This window comes from Lithobates pipiens, unplaced genomic scaffold (genome assembly GCF_037356315.1).
Source record: "Lithobates pipiens isolate NorthernLeopardFrog02 unplaced genomic scaffold, aLitPip1_a1.2 Scaffold_3, whole genome shotgun sequence".
Lineage (NCBI taxonomy): Eukaryota > Metazoa > Chordata > Amphibia > Anura > Ranidae > Lithobates > Lithobates pipiens.
The window spans coordinates 77,496,199-77,511,662 of NW_027507790.1; the positions used below are offsets into that span (position 1 = coordinate 77,496,199).

The 15,464-nt window shown below is 42.4% G+C and overlaps 1 protein-coding gene across 18 annotated transcripts in view; it reads left to right on the top strand.

The window, feature by feature from the left end:
• Positions 1 to 15,464, top strand: part of NCOR2 (nuclear receptor corepressor 2) — a 640,543-nt gene that overhangs the window by 570,163 nt on the left and 54,916 nt on the right. For all 18 annotated transcript variants that reach the window (XM_077461835.1, XM_077461842.1, XM_077461827.1 and 15 more), the window contains 3 exons: positions 3,692 to 3,972; positions 9,544 to 9,895; positions 15,025 to 15,249. In XM_077461835.1, coding sequence (XP_077317961.1) covers positions 3,692 to 3,972; positions 9,544 to 9,895; positions 15,025 to 15,249 — 858 coding nt within the window. The remainder of the gene's footprint in view (positions 1 to 3,691; positions 3,973 to 9,543; positions 9,896 to 15,024; positions 15,250 to 15,464) is intronic.

Here is a 15,464-nt window from a genome sequence, read left to right on the forward strand (position 1 = left end):
AGGACAAGAGCCGTCAGATTACATACAGCAAAAATCTCCTGTTTGCTCTGCGGCCTCTCTAATAGGAAGTCCTGTCTCCTGGGCGGCATTGGACCAGTGTTCTGGCTATCATAGAACTTTGTATTAAAGAGCCTGCCAAGTAAACAGATTTGCGCTGTATGTAATCTGACGGCACTCGTCCCGCCCCATCCCTGTCCCCTCCGAGGCAACAGTAATCTAAGGTGAGTCTGCAGATGGGCACTGATCAGGCTGCATTTATGGAAAAGGTGAGGCTGCAGGTGGGCATTGATCAAGCTGCATTGATTAGCAATTGTGAGGCTGTAGATGGGCATTGATGGGCAATTGTGAGGCTGCAGATGGACATTGATCAGGCTATAGATGGGCAATGGTGAGGCTGCATTGATGGGCACTGGCCCTTATTTTGCTTCAAAGTTCTTCATTTAAAATGAAAAAAAAAATTCCTGAAACTTCTCTCCTAAAATGAAGGTGCGTGTTATACGCCTGTGCGTGTTATATGCCGATAAATACGGTACCTGTTGAGTCTACCAGAATTTTTGTGCGCTTATAATGTTCCTTGCTTTCTGCCTGTGCTGTACACTTTATAAGTTACATTGTTTGCAGCTACCTCTGTGGACTAAAGAACTGCACCCTCTACCAGGGCAGGTGAAGGTGTTCTGTAGTACTTTCCTAGGGTGACAATGCTAATCTTTAGCTGAATTTTTTTTTTTTTCCCCACGTAATGTATACTTGGTGATGGCAGTAACACACTTCCTGTTCAAATGTAACAGTACTCACTCGTATGTATGATGGAGCAATTTTGTCACTCGAGAGCAGGAATTGTGATAAGGCTACAGAACACCACCCTTCTCATCTCCATAACATGAGGGGGGGGGGGGGGGGGGGGTTCTGTAGTTCACAGAAGATAATTGGAAAGGGTGGTCACATTGTTTGAGATTTCAGGTTGCACAGTAAGTTGCAATACATTTACTTTTTTGTTGTTGGGTTTAGATATACTTAACTGCTTCTAGACCGCTGCACAACGATATATGTCGGCAGAATGGCACGGGTGGGCAAAAGGGCATACAGGGACAACCTCTTTAAGAAGCAGTGTTGCGGGCGCACTCCTGCCGTGTTTTCTGTGACCGCGGGTCCCGCGGATTCCATGTCTACCGGGTGCCTGCGATCACGTCACAGAGAGGTAGAACGAGGGGATGCCTTTTTAAACAAGGCATTTCTCTGTTCTGCCTTGTGACATGACAGAGATCAATGCTCCCTGTGATCGGGAGCAGTGATCGCTGTCATGTGTTAAAGCCCATCTCCTCCACAGTTATAATCACTCCCTAGGGCACACTTAACCCCCTTCATTGCCCATTTGTGTCCCATTGCGGATATTTCCCTTAATTTCCTTTACTATAGGCAATTCCTTGGGGACCCCCAGATCACCAGAGCTAGTGTTCCCATTGGAAAATTTCCCCTCTATTACTTTTTCTGGGGACAACCCAAGATTTATGATTTTCTTTACTTTCACTTTTAATGATAATGGGTTTGGATAAAGCGAGAGAGAGTGAATCTCCTTAATGGGGGCACAGACGCAGTATAAACGGACAAGCGTCTTAATCCTTCTCCACTCCAATCTAAAACTGGAAAAAAGTTTTGCCTTTAGTTATATTTTAATATTATAAATGGATTTTTGGTTTTGAGATCAAAATGATTGCAGTTAATGTTTCAGATTGGTCTGGCTGTAACAACAGTTTATACAAGGTTGCTTTGTCTATATTGCCATTGTAATGTTGTAGGGATAGGAACCTATCGAGGCCCTAGTTTTGTTAACATCCACTTTGCTGGCATAAATAGTAGGCATGTTCCATAGAGTAAAGTGGTAATAAACCCAAAAGCAAACATTTATTATATTGCAGCTTACCATTTCTTAGATGTGATGGCTGCATTATATTTCTTGTCTTTCTTTCTACAATTATCATCTGGTGATCTGGCTAGTAAGTCTGTTTTCCAAAAGAACAAGCTCTCCAGAATGTATCAGTTACAGGGATGCAACAAATCATTCAAGATTAACCCCTTCCCACCGAGCGTATGCAGATGTGCGTACTCGGCTTCCGGGGGGTATACCGGGATGATGCCCGCACCGTTTTTTACAGCAGACGATTGGCTATCCAGCCGGTTAAAAGCCGCTCGGCTGTTATGCCGGAGGAGCGGGAGGGGACTCCCCCACCCCCCCTCCCGCCGCAGCACCGATTCAAGATGTGATGCCTCCGGCTGCTGGAGAGGAACTGGAATGACGCCGTAATCGGCATCATTCCAGTCTCCTAATAGTAAACACGGAAGCAACGTCATGCTGTCCCTCCCCTTTTACTCGGCTGCCAATGGCGCCTGTTTTAAAAAAATATACAGTATTCAGAATCGCCGTTTTCAGTGATCTGAATACTTTGAAGTGTAAAGGAGGGGTGGGGGGTCTTTTAGACCCCTGATCCCTCCATAAAGAGTACCTCTCACCACCTATTACTGTCACAAGGGATGTTTACATTCCTTGTGACAGCAATAAAAGTGATCAAAATTATTATTATTTTTTTTTAAAACAATTCATTTTAAAATAAATGTAAAAAATTTTTTTTTTTAAAGTGCCCGCCGTCCCCGCGAGCTCGCGAAGCAAAGAAAACGCATACGGAAGTCGCGTCCGCATATGTAAACGGTGTTCAAATCACACATGTGAGAAATCCTTGTGATTGTCAGAGCGAGAGCAATAATTCTAGCACTAGACCTCCTCTGTAACGCTAACCTGGTAACCGTAAAACAATTTTAAAGCGTCGCCTATTGAGATTTTTAGGTACTGTACTTTTTCGTCATTCCACGAGTGCGTGCGATTATAAAGTGTGACATGTTTGGTATCTATTTACTCGGCGTAACATTATCTTTCACATTATGCAAAAAATTGGGCTAATTTAACTGTTTCGTTTTTTTTTAATTCATGAAAGTGTCCCTTTTCCCAAAAAGTTGCGTTTAGAACACCGCTGCGCAAATACAGTGTGACATAAAATATTGCAACAATCGCCGTTTTATTCTCTAGAGTCTCTGCTAAAAAAATATATATAATGTTTGGGGGTTCCAAGTAATTTTCTAGCAAAAAATATGGATTTTAACTTGTAAACACCAAATTCCAAAAATAGGCTTAGTCATGAAAGGGTTAACAGGGGTGCTTACAATGATCAGCTTTTAATTATGTGAAAGGGAAAAAGTGTTTGCTGTAACTGTCTATAAAGTGTTAGCGGAAGTTTGGTTTCGATTTGCTAGTGTATTTAAATCTGCTAGTACAACTAACATTCCCTTCCCCCCAGACTGACTGTGTTGCTGCCCAAAGGTGCCCCTGTGTGCCTTCATCCAGAGTGGGGGGCACTCTACTCTACAGAAGGTGTGTTACTGGCCATATGACCAGGTGAAAACAGAGGTAAAAATTAAAACAAATGCAGCCACCACATCTAAAGATTGGTAAGCTGCAATATATTACCTTTTTGGTTTTGTGTTTAATACCACTTTATTTGGTTTGGAAGGGTCATATGCATTTGGTGCTGCTTTCCCATGGTGTTTTTAATATATATTTTTTTACGTTACTCTGCTTTGTGTGATAAGTTCACTTTAGTTTATTTGATTTTTCATTTTGCAATCTGGCTTTAATCTTCAGGAATCCCACGCTCCTTTGCTGATGCTCCAGATGACTACCTCAGAAGAGAAGCCAAGCAGCTGAAAAGAGAAAGCACTCCACCACGAAGCCTATCTGATGCCTACAAAGTTAGAGCACATGAAGGTCTTTCAGGCCCGCTGAAGTTGAAAACCCATGAGGACATGGTGGCCACAGTGAAGGAAGCTGGGAGGTCTGTCCATGAGATCCCCAGGGAAGAAATGAGACACAGCGCCGAGATTCCGGTGACTTCCAGGCCTCTTAAAGATGGCTCTATTACACAGGTATGCTATTCCTAGTAAATGGGGCAGGGCTGGTTGCTTGTAGCCTTTATTGTCAAAATGAATGTAAATACTTTCATGCATTCAGAGAGCATATATCAAGGTGGACACTGGTGAAAGGATAATCTGTAGGAATATAGATACTGGTAAGGGAACAATGTTTCTGCTAGGGGTAAGGACACTACTGAGTGAACAGTGTATATTTATTGTCAGTGTTACGTTGCTAAACGCGGCTAGGTCAGATTGGAGAAGTGGTACCTGACCTTTGATGCTCATGGTAGAAAAATCCTCCTGAAGCAAAATCAGAAGCTTCAATATCACCTGATACTACATAGTTTAACCACTTGCTTACTGGGCACATATAACCCCTTCTTGCCCAGCCCAATTTTCAGCTTTCAGTGCTGTCACTCTTTGAATGACAATTGCGCGGTCATGCTACACTACCCATATGACATTTTGATCTTTTTTCACACAAATAGAGCTTTCTTTTGGTGGTATTTAATCCCGCTGGGGTTTTTTCCTTTTTTTCTAAACCAACAAAAAAAAATGTAAAATTTTGAAAAAAAAACTAAAATAAAACTGTTTTCATTGTTATAAAATTTTGCAAACTGGTAATTCCTCTCCTTCATTGATGTAGGCTGATGAGGCAGCACTGATAGGTGGCACTGGTGAGGCACTGATAGGTGGCACTGGTGAGGCACTGATAGGTGGCACTGGTGAGGCACTGATAGGTGGCACTGGTTAGCAGCAGTGACCTTGTGGGACTGATGTCCTGTTTACACAAGCAGGTAATTGGCTTATCTTTTTCTCCTCGCACTATAAGCATGAGGGGAAAAAAGGCAGATTACCAGCTTCTGTTTACATCATGTGATCAGCTATCATTGGCTGACAGCTGATCACATGGTTAAAGGGCTGGGATAGACATTTTACTCCAATCTAATCAGCCGAGTCCCACAGACTCGGTGATTAGAGTACATCGTCCCTGAGGACGTACATGGATGCCCTCCCGGCAATGTAAGCCTGTACTGTAGCTGTCTTTCGGCCATAGCGAGGGCGTGAAATAGTTATATTGCTACCCCAATGATCCCCTCCCTATGCCATTTCATTACACAAAGAAGTCTGTGGGGTCTTGTTGAGGCCTCACCTCCTTAATGCTGGCAAATGACTTGTTTCCCAACTTATTGGAAGTCTCCAGTAGTGCCCACGGTCAAAGAAGGTGAAGGTGCAAGATATAATATTTACCAAATAATACAAAATATGTGTTTTGTGGTTAGTTTTCCTTTCCTCTAACTTGTATCCGCAATTAACACAGTGACTTATAGTTTTATTTACTTTTATATATTCTACTTTTGTTGTATCTCTCTCTATCCTACTATATCCCCATCTTCTGTACCCTCTCTCTGATGCCCTTTTACCTACCCCCTACCCTGACTCTCCTTTACTCTTAGCCCCTCCTAAACTTAAAGCAGAGTTCCACCCAAAGGTGGAACTTGTGCTTTAAGGCCACCTCCCTGGCTTCTGTTTGTGAAACGTAACTTTTGGGGGAGGGGGGGGGCAGGTATCCGATTATGACAGGTATCAGCTCCCACTTTCGTTCTGGTCCCTTTAGATGTTTGGAAGCGGAAGTTCTCCCTCCTGAAGTCTTCTGGGACATATGACCGGTCCTAGAAGACTTTGGGACCAGTCACAGAGCGCAGCGCCACTCGCACATGCACTGTGGGCACCCAACTGTGAAGCCACAAGCTGTCACAGCCAGGTGCCCATAGTAGAGATCCTGGCGCCACCGAGGGAGAGCACAGGAGAACACAACATGGGTGAGTGCACTGCTGGATCGTGGGACAGGTGAGTGGCAGTTTAATAAGTCAGCAGCTACACTTTTTGTAGCTGCTGACTTTTAATAAACAAAAATATGCCTGGAACTCCACTTTTAATGAGCGCCTCTCAGCATTTTTCTGTAAATCTGTTGTTGGGGCAATTTTCCCATCTAGATTGTAGACCTCTTAAGATGTTGTGTTACCCTGGCAATACGTAATCTTACATATTGTGTTTGTAGTGTTCGTGTTTGCGCTTTGGCCTTATGTTAATCGATAAATACAGCATGAGAAAAAGTATAAATTTATACATGAAAGTTTTATTCATTTTTTCCCTTGTTTTATACATAACTATGTCATACAGTGTATTGTGTTTAATGCCTCATGTACACTGCTGCTGGTAAACGGACGTTTGGAGCAGTTTTTTTTTTCAGCTGCCCCTGAACTCTCCTCTGTTATCTTATCAGTACATGTACACAGGGTCATTTATAGTTGTTTCTGGGCAGTTGTGTTTAGAGGCATTTTTGGAAAGCAAAAAAATGAATTCAGAACGGATGTTCAGAGGCATTTGAAACGCCAAATGCCCCGTAACAGCTTGGAAACACGAGTTTCATACATTACTGGGGAATGGAATGAATGCTTGAAAAGAAGACTTAAATAGGCAATCCATTATGAAAATAAACTGTTTTTGAAACTGAAAATAAACCACAGAATCCAGACAAATTTAGAAGTTACATTTCGCATAATATCTGAGGCCCAGATAGCAAATTATCCCCCTGAGTTGAGCCCATTTCACACATAGTACGGTAACCAGGAAGGCCAGTCACTCCTAGGACACACAACAAACAATTGTTTTCCGGAGCTGCACTGCAGTGATCCATGACAAAATGCTACATGCTGCACTTTATCACAGAGCATTGTACAGCAGCGCAGACCCACTGCATGGCAAGCCAAATGCCTTGTCGCCTGTGTGCCCAGATACCACCACTGTGTTGCGTTTATGTGCGGGTGGTGTGCAGTGAAAAAAGTAATGCATGCAGTACTTTTTGTTCAGTACAGCGCAGTGGGAGGCAATCCACCACAGCAGCCAACTGAACTTTATAAAATGTCTGTGACATTTTAGTAAAGTTTGTTGAAATCAAAGTTAACAGTGCAATGTAGGATCAAAAATGAGTGCTATTTCTATTTGTATAGCTGATTTTTGCATCTTTATTATACCAGCCTAATCATTATACAAATTTATAAGGTGTGAACTGACCTTTGTATCATGGTAATGCCCATATATTGGGCCTTTTTGGAGACTATTCAGTAAAGTAGTGAAAAGAGCAAACTGCTGTAACCTATAGCAGCAGTTTTTAGGGTAATGCTGATTGCTTTTCTGTGTTTTAACAGAGTATATTTTTCTCTTACCAAAGTGTGTGAGAAATAATGTCTTATGAAACAGCATTGTGGCTAATGGGTGAAAGATCAGTCTACACACTATAACACACTTGGCTTTGAAGAGTGGAAAGCCTCTGGCAAACATGTTGTAAGACAGTGGGCACCTTTCCATAAGAATGTGTTCTCAGAGCCAGCCCATGGAAGCAAAGAGCACAGCCAGATACTTAGATAACATACAATAGTTTTGCAGAATAACACTTGTGCATATTCCTGTCATCGTGGAATCACTTAGCAGACAAATGTCAACCTTACTAATGTGGTATTTATGTCACTGTTTACTTTATTCCAAACTATGTGATTTTTTTTTCTGTCTGTTTTTATTAAATCACACTGTAATAAGCATGGGTTTAAATTCAAGAATGGTTCAGTTATATAAACCTACATGTTGCTGTCAAATGAAAACTAAAGTAGCCACCACATCTAGAGACTGGTAGGCTGAAATATGTTACATTTTTTTGGGGAGGTTTAATCATCCTTTAGACTAGTTTCACACTATTACAAGTGTGGGAATGCTTGTTAAACATACGTTCCCGCAGACGCACAGCGGTGCCATTAATTCTTAATGGCACCCCCATGCAACGGAAAAGGTAGTGCGTGAAACTTCACGGTGTAAAAGCACCATGCAGGTCCATGCAGCCACGTTTAAACAAAAAAAAAAGGGTCAAGGACTTTTTCCCTGCGGAATGCACAAATATCTGACCGTTCAAATAAACGACTGCTTGCCCACCCCTGCACTAAACAAACAAAAATGTATTTACTCTTTAAACACATAAGGGGGGATTTATTAAAACTGGAGCAGGCAGAACCTGGAGCCGATGTGTGGGCAACCAATCCACTTGTCACCATCACCAACTTGACCATTCACATGTACCCAGGATGTGATTCCTTCCAGTAGAATGCTGCTGAGGCAGTGTTCCCCAGCCAATACGTTACATTCCATACCTGCAGCGCAAGCCAGCTTCTGGTCCCGGGGGGCCGCAGCAGCCATCTTGACCACAAGCGATGTATGTACCTGATGTCTGTTTTTTTACAGTAGAAGTTCAGCCAAAATCTAAGACTAATCTATCTAACCCTGTAAACCAAAAATCGCTATACAAACCTTTTCTGCAGCCGGTCTGGTCCCAGGCTGAGCTGTCAGCAGTGGCTTTTCTGTGTAGGCGTGTGCAGGAGAGGCACCAGACAACGGAATCCCTATAGTAAGTCTATGGGTGACGTCCCTTCTCAGCCATTGTTGGCTGTCTCTTCTACACCACATCCGCCGATAGCTGCAGGAAAGGTATGTATAGCCATTTCTGCTTTACAGGCCTAGATAGATTAGTTTTAGTATGTGGCTGGTAGTCGATTTAGTTCATTTTTGGCTGAACTTCCTCTTTTAAGCAACTATTATTTGCATGGGACTTACTGATACATTGGATATTAGTTGTATTTTTTTTTTTCTGCTGTTCATTCATTTTATTTTTTGCACTTTTATATGTGGTAAACGGTTTAGTAATTTGATTCACATTTTTGTCAACGCAGTCATTATACACATTTATAAAATTCCTCTCTTAGTCTAAAGCTAATTATGAAGCAGGAGAAATTTACAAATCCAACTCTTGCAAGAACAGAATTTGTGACCTTCAGTGTCGTGGTTTTTGGAATTTTTTGACTTAGGCTGGTGCCTAATGCAGGCCATACACGGTCGAATTTCGAACAAATTTTCTTTTCAAAATCAGAAAATTCGTTTTTTTTTGTGATCCGATGGTGCCACCACTGATTTTCGAAATTCGGCCGACCAAGCCTTCAATTTCACCTCATGTTGCTACAGAAAAGAATTTTCTTGGCTGGGAATCTTCTTTTCTCTCCGTAAATTTTCGTTTATCTCCGTACATTTTCTTTTCTTATTACGTTTCTCGCACGATTCTCCCATCATTGATTAGAAAATCGTTAGTTTTTCTAAAAATTTCCAACATGTCCGATTCCTCAAATTTTATTTCTGCACGAAAATCGGCTGTTGCTGCAGCCCACTAATGGTGCGAAATTCATACGAAAATTCTTAGATACGATTTTCAAAAGAAAATTCTTTCGAAATTCGAAACCGTGTATGGCCGGCATAAGTCAGTATAATCAATGTTGTCTCATTTGAAAATTGAATTCTCTATTCAAATAGGCACATACAGTCACTTTTGTTTTTGGGAACCGAAATTTCAATTGTAATTGCAATTCAAAGTACGTATCTATTAACAGTCATCTCTTATTTATAAAAAAAATACTATAATTACTTAATATTAATTTCTATAGTTGAGTGGTTCTTAAAAAGCGGTTTGTTTTTTTCATTCTACAGGGTACACCTTTGAAGTATGACAGTGGCGCTTCAGTGAGCTCTAAAAAGCATGATGTACGGTCTATTATTGGTAGTACAGGTCGGCCTTATCATTCTTTACACCCAATGGAAGTATTACAGGACCACAGAACCATGGATCGGGTATATGATGAGATGATGCTGAAAAGTCGAGCTGGTTCTGGATCGATAACCAGGGGGGCCCCTGTAATTGTGCCAGACCCTGGGAAACCCAGGCACAGCCCATTGACTTATGAAGAGCATCAGTTAACCCATGGAGCATCATACAGCAGTCATCCCTTGAACAGAGGATCTCCTGTTCCAACAAGAGATTCTGCACAACGACAACATGAAGGTATAAATATAAATGTATCTCTAGCTACTCTGACCATGGGTGTCTTTTTTTTTTTTTTTTTTCTTTCTGTGTCATGCTCCTTTCTTTTTGTATATCAAATACATATATTTTATATTCTATATCTAGCTGGCCAATAGTGCCGTTAATCTAAAAACAAAAGTGTGTTAAATATACAGTATATTAACAATGCGTGTTGCCATAAATGTGCAAGCTGTAGTGTGACATTGCAGAACATTCTGCCATCTATTGGCAACACTGAGCCATCTTAGAGGTGTATATAATGAATAAGTAACTGTGGCTTTTCTTGAAAAGGTCAAAGAGCAAGCAAGGTCACACCAAACCTCCCCTTACTCTCAGGGCAAGCCCATATGGATATAAATCTCAACAAATCCTAGTATTGTATTAGTGTTTAGTATTTTCTTAATCGTTCACTGAAGTATACAGTTTTGTACCAAAAATTCCCAGTTTTGTGTCCTAAGAAAGTAGCTCTCCAGCTCTGTTTGTAGAAAATTAGGAAAACCTTGGGATTTCAAATATCAAGAATAAATCAAGTAGTGGGAAAAGTTTTCAAAGTATTCAAAGTTATCTCTGCAACGGCCCTGCACTGGCATATCTGGATCTTCTTTACGTCACAGGGCCTTGCAATATGTCATGGCAGATCACCAGATTACCTTATTTACAGCGGTTGCTTTCTCCAAGTTAGAGCAATGAAAGCTGCAACACTCTCAGATGCTCTGAAAACTCGCTTACTACTAGTGAGTGTGGCTCTCTTCTGCTGGGGTGCTTGTCCCTGGAAGTCTAAAAAAGGTCGATAGCGTTACTGTTTTTTGCATTTAGGGCCCTGTTTTTACCATTCTTCACTGCAGTGGTTAACTGCACCGTTTTAAGATAGGGGAATAAGCTGTAATACTCGCCATATGCCTCACTCTGGAAGACTTCTGGCTCTTCTTCTCTTCTCTGACTCTCCAGGTTGTGGGCAGGCCCTCGCTGTCCAAGTATAGTATAGAATTTTTGGTCCGGCATTGTATATGATGACCTTGGAGTGTGACTGCTGGTCAAAGAGTAAGGCAAGTATTACAGCATATTCCTTTATCTTCAGACTTGACAAACATCTAACCCTTGCAGTTGTAGCCTCACGACAAGGGTTTTTTTTTTTTTTTTTTACAAAAATTCTGGAGTTTCTCTAGCTTTAGATGAAAAAAAGTGCAATTTTTTTTTTAAATCCCAAAGTTAAGCTTTCGATGGATATCCAGAGGAAACTAAGCTCCAAACATTGAACTGGCAATTCAACTGTGCCTCCAGAAAGGTGGAGTAAATGATGTGTTCAGCAGTATGTTCTGGCATATTCACAACTTATCTGTGGACATCTGGAAGGCAGGCTTTTTAATTAATCAGAGCTTGAATACTGGAAGGTATTTGACAGATCTGCCAGGGATACAGGTAGACGGTGAACATAGATGTATTGGCCTCCCAGTTTAGCCAGAAAGTAGACAATGGTAATGGCTTTCTAGCTCTTTGGGACACTGATGTATGTTTTTTTTCCCACCCCTCTGTTCAAGCTCCCAAAAGATGCTTTGTCAGAGAAATTCGAATTAGAAGATATTTTTTTCATCCTAGTTGTTCCAGGTTGGTCCAGAAAGGTTTGTTTTCTCACTGATTTCTTGAATTGTAGTTGGCTTCAACAACATGCCTTATACCTTTGTAAGGTATACTACTGCACCTGAGAAGTGCATTTTGGTGGTATGAGACTCTTGTGATCAATCCTGCCTGTTTTTTTCCTGGGCAAAATCCTTTCCTTTCTGTCCTCCAGCTGTGTTCAGCCCTTAGCATTATTAGGGGCAAGGTGTGTCGGCCTTTGGCTGTCCTCTTCCAGTGGCAACACTCATTTGTTCATACTTTTATCAGGGGCAATCCATGTTGCTCTTCCTTTTGAGACCACCCCCACAAATCTGCTTCTTTCAGTTCTACATCAACCTCCTTTGGAACCGCTGGGTGATATCTTCCAACTTTACCCTAAAATGTAATTCCTGTTGGAAATTTGCTCAGCCGGGAGGTTCTTGGAACAGGCAGCCTTGTCCTGTTAGGAGCCCTTTTATTGTGCTCCACGTTTATTGTGCATGGGCGACCTTAATTTTTGTCAGCTTTGTTTCTTCCTTTTGCATAAATGAGGACAATTGCTTTGTTTTGCTGTAGACCATCCTAGGGAGATTTGTCTACTTTTCCATGATGTAGTTAGGGCAGTTACATTGCTCCATTGTGCTGAATTTAGTGCCATGTCTCTCAGTAAATGATAGAGAACTTTTTTTTTACTCTTTTATGTTTGAGGGCAGCTATCCCAGCCTTCTTGTTGGGTTGACTTTTTATTTGCTTGCTACAACTAAACATGCTTGTAAGTGGTGGGGTTACAGCCCATTGTGGGGCTGGCCCACTGAACTTTGTTTAGTGTCCAGATCCCCATGTAGTTAGCAGCATGACCCATTTATATTTAATCTTACAAAACTGTGTGCCTTAATGAATGTCATTCTTCCCTACCCAAAAGACCTTGGCCAGAGATTCAAGCGGTTATGCCAGAAAAGTGTGCACATTATGACTATTTCAAAACGCCACTAATCCTAAGTTTTGGTTGACTGGTTAAAAGATATGAGCAAAAAGATGGGAACTTGGTCTTAAAAGGTGTGCTTAAAGTGGATGTAAATCCATACATATACCCAGTGAAGTGAACAGCCTCAGATGATACACAGAGATTAAACAAATCTCCCTATGTACGTTTTACATGCATATCTGCTTTCTTCAGATTTATATATTCTTTAGAAAGTTCAGATCTGTTAGGAGATTTTCTCTTCCTATTCAGCACTGAAAGTGAAGTCTGGGCACTCAGCCAAGACAGCTGATTGGAGGAAAGGCACACCACATAGGCAGAGACTCTCAGAGCTGTTCTGTGAATAATTTAGCTCTCTGCTAATCTATTTATAGCAACCTCCCCAACACAAAATTCAGCCTTTGATTTTATCTCAGTTGATGGAGAACTTGTCAGAAGTTATCAGGCTGATAACAGAAGAAAGGAGCAGGAGAAAGCCATGGGGTGTGCTTTGAAGAGAGATAACTAAACACTGCAGATATATGTGCCCAGTTCAAATTTCATGAATCGGGTTTACATCCACTTTAAAGCGGTTCTCCACCCTAAAGGGGAAGTTCCGCTCATCTGATCCCTCCCCCCCTCCGGTGCCACAATCGGCACCTTTCAGGGGGGAGGGGGGTGCAGTTACCTGGATAATCCAGGTATGTGCACCCACTTCCGGGACAGACCGCCGCAGAAGTTCCGCTCATCTGATCCCTCCCCCCCTCCGGTGCCACAATCGGCACCTTTTCAGGGGGGAGGGGGGTGCAGTTACCTGGATAATCCAGGTATCTGCACCCACTTCCAGGACAGACCGCCGCAGATGCCCCCCCCGTTGTGTTCTGGGAAACACACAGTTCCCAGGACACAGCGGGGACCAGCAGAGATGCGCAGCGTGACACGCGCATGCGCAGTAGGGAACCAGACAGTGAAGCCACAACGCTTCACTTCCCAATTCCCTGAGAGAGGAAGGCGGCGGGGGCAGCAGAGAGACGAGCGATCGCTCGTCATCTGCCGCCAACATCACTGGACCCTGGGACAGGTAAGTGTCCATTTATTAAAAGTCAGCAGCTGCAATATTTGTAGCTGCTGGCTTTTAATATTTTTTTTAAGGTGTAGAACCGCTGTAAGTTGAGTATCTTGGAAAAACAAGCTATAATTCTATAGTTAGAACATTGTATTAACATTGAGGGTATCCTTGGGCACCTTAGGATGGAGATTTATTTTTCCTAGAAGGGTTGCTGTTTTTTAAATGCCATTTGGGTTGTGTTTTCATGCAGTTCTTGCAAGTTGTTGTTTAACCGCTTCCAGACCGCCCCATGTACATTTACACCCCTTTCACACCAGGGCGTTTTGCAGGCGCTATAGCGTTAGAAATAGCGCCTGCAATCCGCCCTAAAGAAGCTGCACCATTGTGTGTAGTGTGAAAGCCCCGAGGGCTTTCACACTACAGCGGTGCGCTGGCAGGACGTCAGAAAAAAGTCCTGCCAGCAGCTTCTTTGGAGCGGCGAAGGAACGGTGTGTTTACCGCTCCTCCACCGCTGTTCCCCATTGAAATCAATGGAGCAGCGCTGTAATGGCGCCGGTAAAACACCTCTATTGCGGCATATTGCCAGCGGTTTTAACCCTTTTGCGGCCGCTAGCGGGGGGTAAAAGTGCCCCGCTAGCGGCCGAAATGCGCCGCAAAAATAGCGGCATTTTACCGCCGACGCAAAGGGCAGTGTGGTGTGAAAGGGGTGTTACTGCGGCAGGGCGGCCCGGGTGCGCAAAATGACGTACCTGTAGGTGATTTTGTGTACGCAGTTTAGGGGGCACACTGCTCCCGCTGTGATTGGCTCCCACTGTGTCCAATCAGCCGAATCACAATCTCTCTCTCTCTCTCTCTCTCTCTCTCTCTCTCTCTCTCTCTCTCTCTCTCTCTCTCTCTCTCTCTTCCTTCGGTGAATTCACTCCCCCACAGTTAGAAAACACCTCCCAGGGAACGCATTTACCCCTTGATCACCCCTGTAGTTAACCCCTTCCCTGCCAGTGTCATTTATACAGGGATCAATGCATTTTTTTTTAGCACTGATCACCACTGTATTGGTGTCACTGGTCCTCAGATTTGTCTGCCGCAATGTCACAGTCCCGCTAAAAATATGCATCAGAATACATATTGGTCTAAACGAATGAAGAAAGTCAAAAAATAAAAAAACATTTTTTTTTTTTTTTTAATTGTCAGTCTTTTTTGTTTTATAGCACAAAAAATAAAAACTGCAGAGGTGATCAAATACCACCAAAAGAATGCTCTATTTGTGGGGGAAAAAAAGGACATCAATTCTCTTTGGGTACAGCATTGAACAACCGCACAATTGTCAGTTTAAAAACAACGCAAGGCCGTACCTTCTGGGGCTGAAGTGGATAATTGTGCTAAACCTTTACTTTATTTCTTACACTGAATTCATTTTAAGTGAAGAAATTCAGGTTGAACATTATAATTGTCTGTTTCATGTAGCTGTTTTGTCATCCTCAGGCAGCATGAGTTCTGGAAAACCTGTGACTCAGGAAAGGAAGAGCACCCCAAATCCCAGAGAAATGTCAAGCTCCAAATCTCCCCACACCACGGTCCCTGAACATCTTCATGCCATGTCCACCTATGAGCACTTACTGCAAAGAGTCAACCCAGAGTTGTATCGTGGTCATATTCCCCTACCCTTTGACCCCGCTGCCATTTCCAGAGGGATCCCGTTGGAAGCAGGTATAATCTCTGACACTTCCTACTAAAAGCATAGTTTGTTCCTGTGTCAATGGCCTTTTGTTCACTTCAAAAAGGTGTTGTATTTCCTATGCAGATTCTATGAGAAGGAAAACTTCAGGTCAAATGCACTTGTCAGTGAATTCTGCTACATCTGGACAAAAACATTGTTATGTTATCATAATAAAGATGTGTGTTAGAATTCCTTTGCATACAGT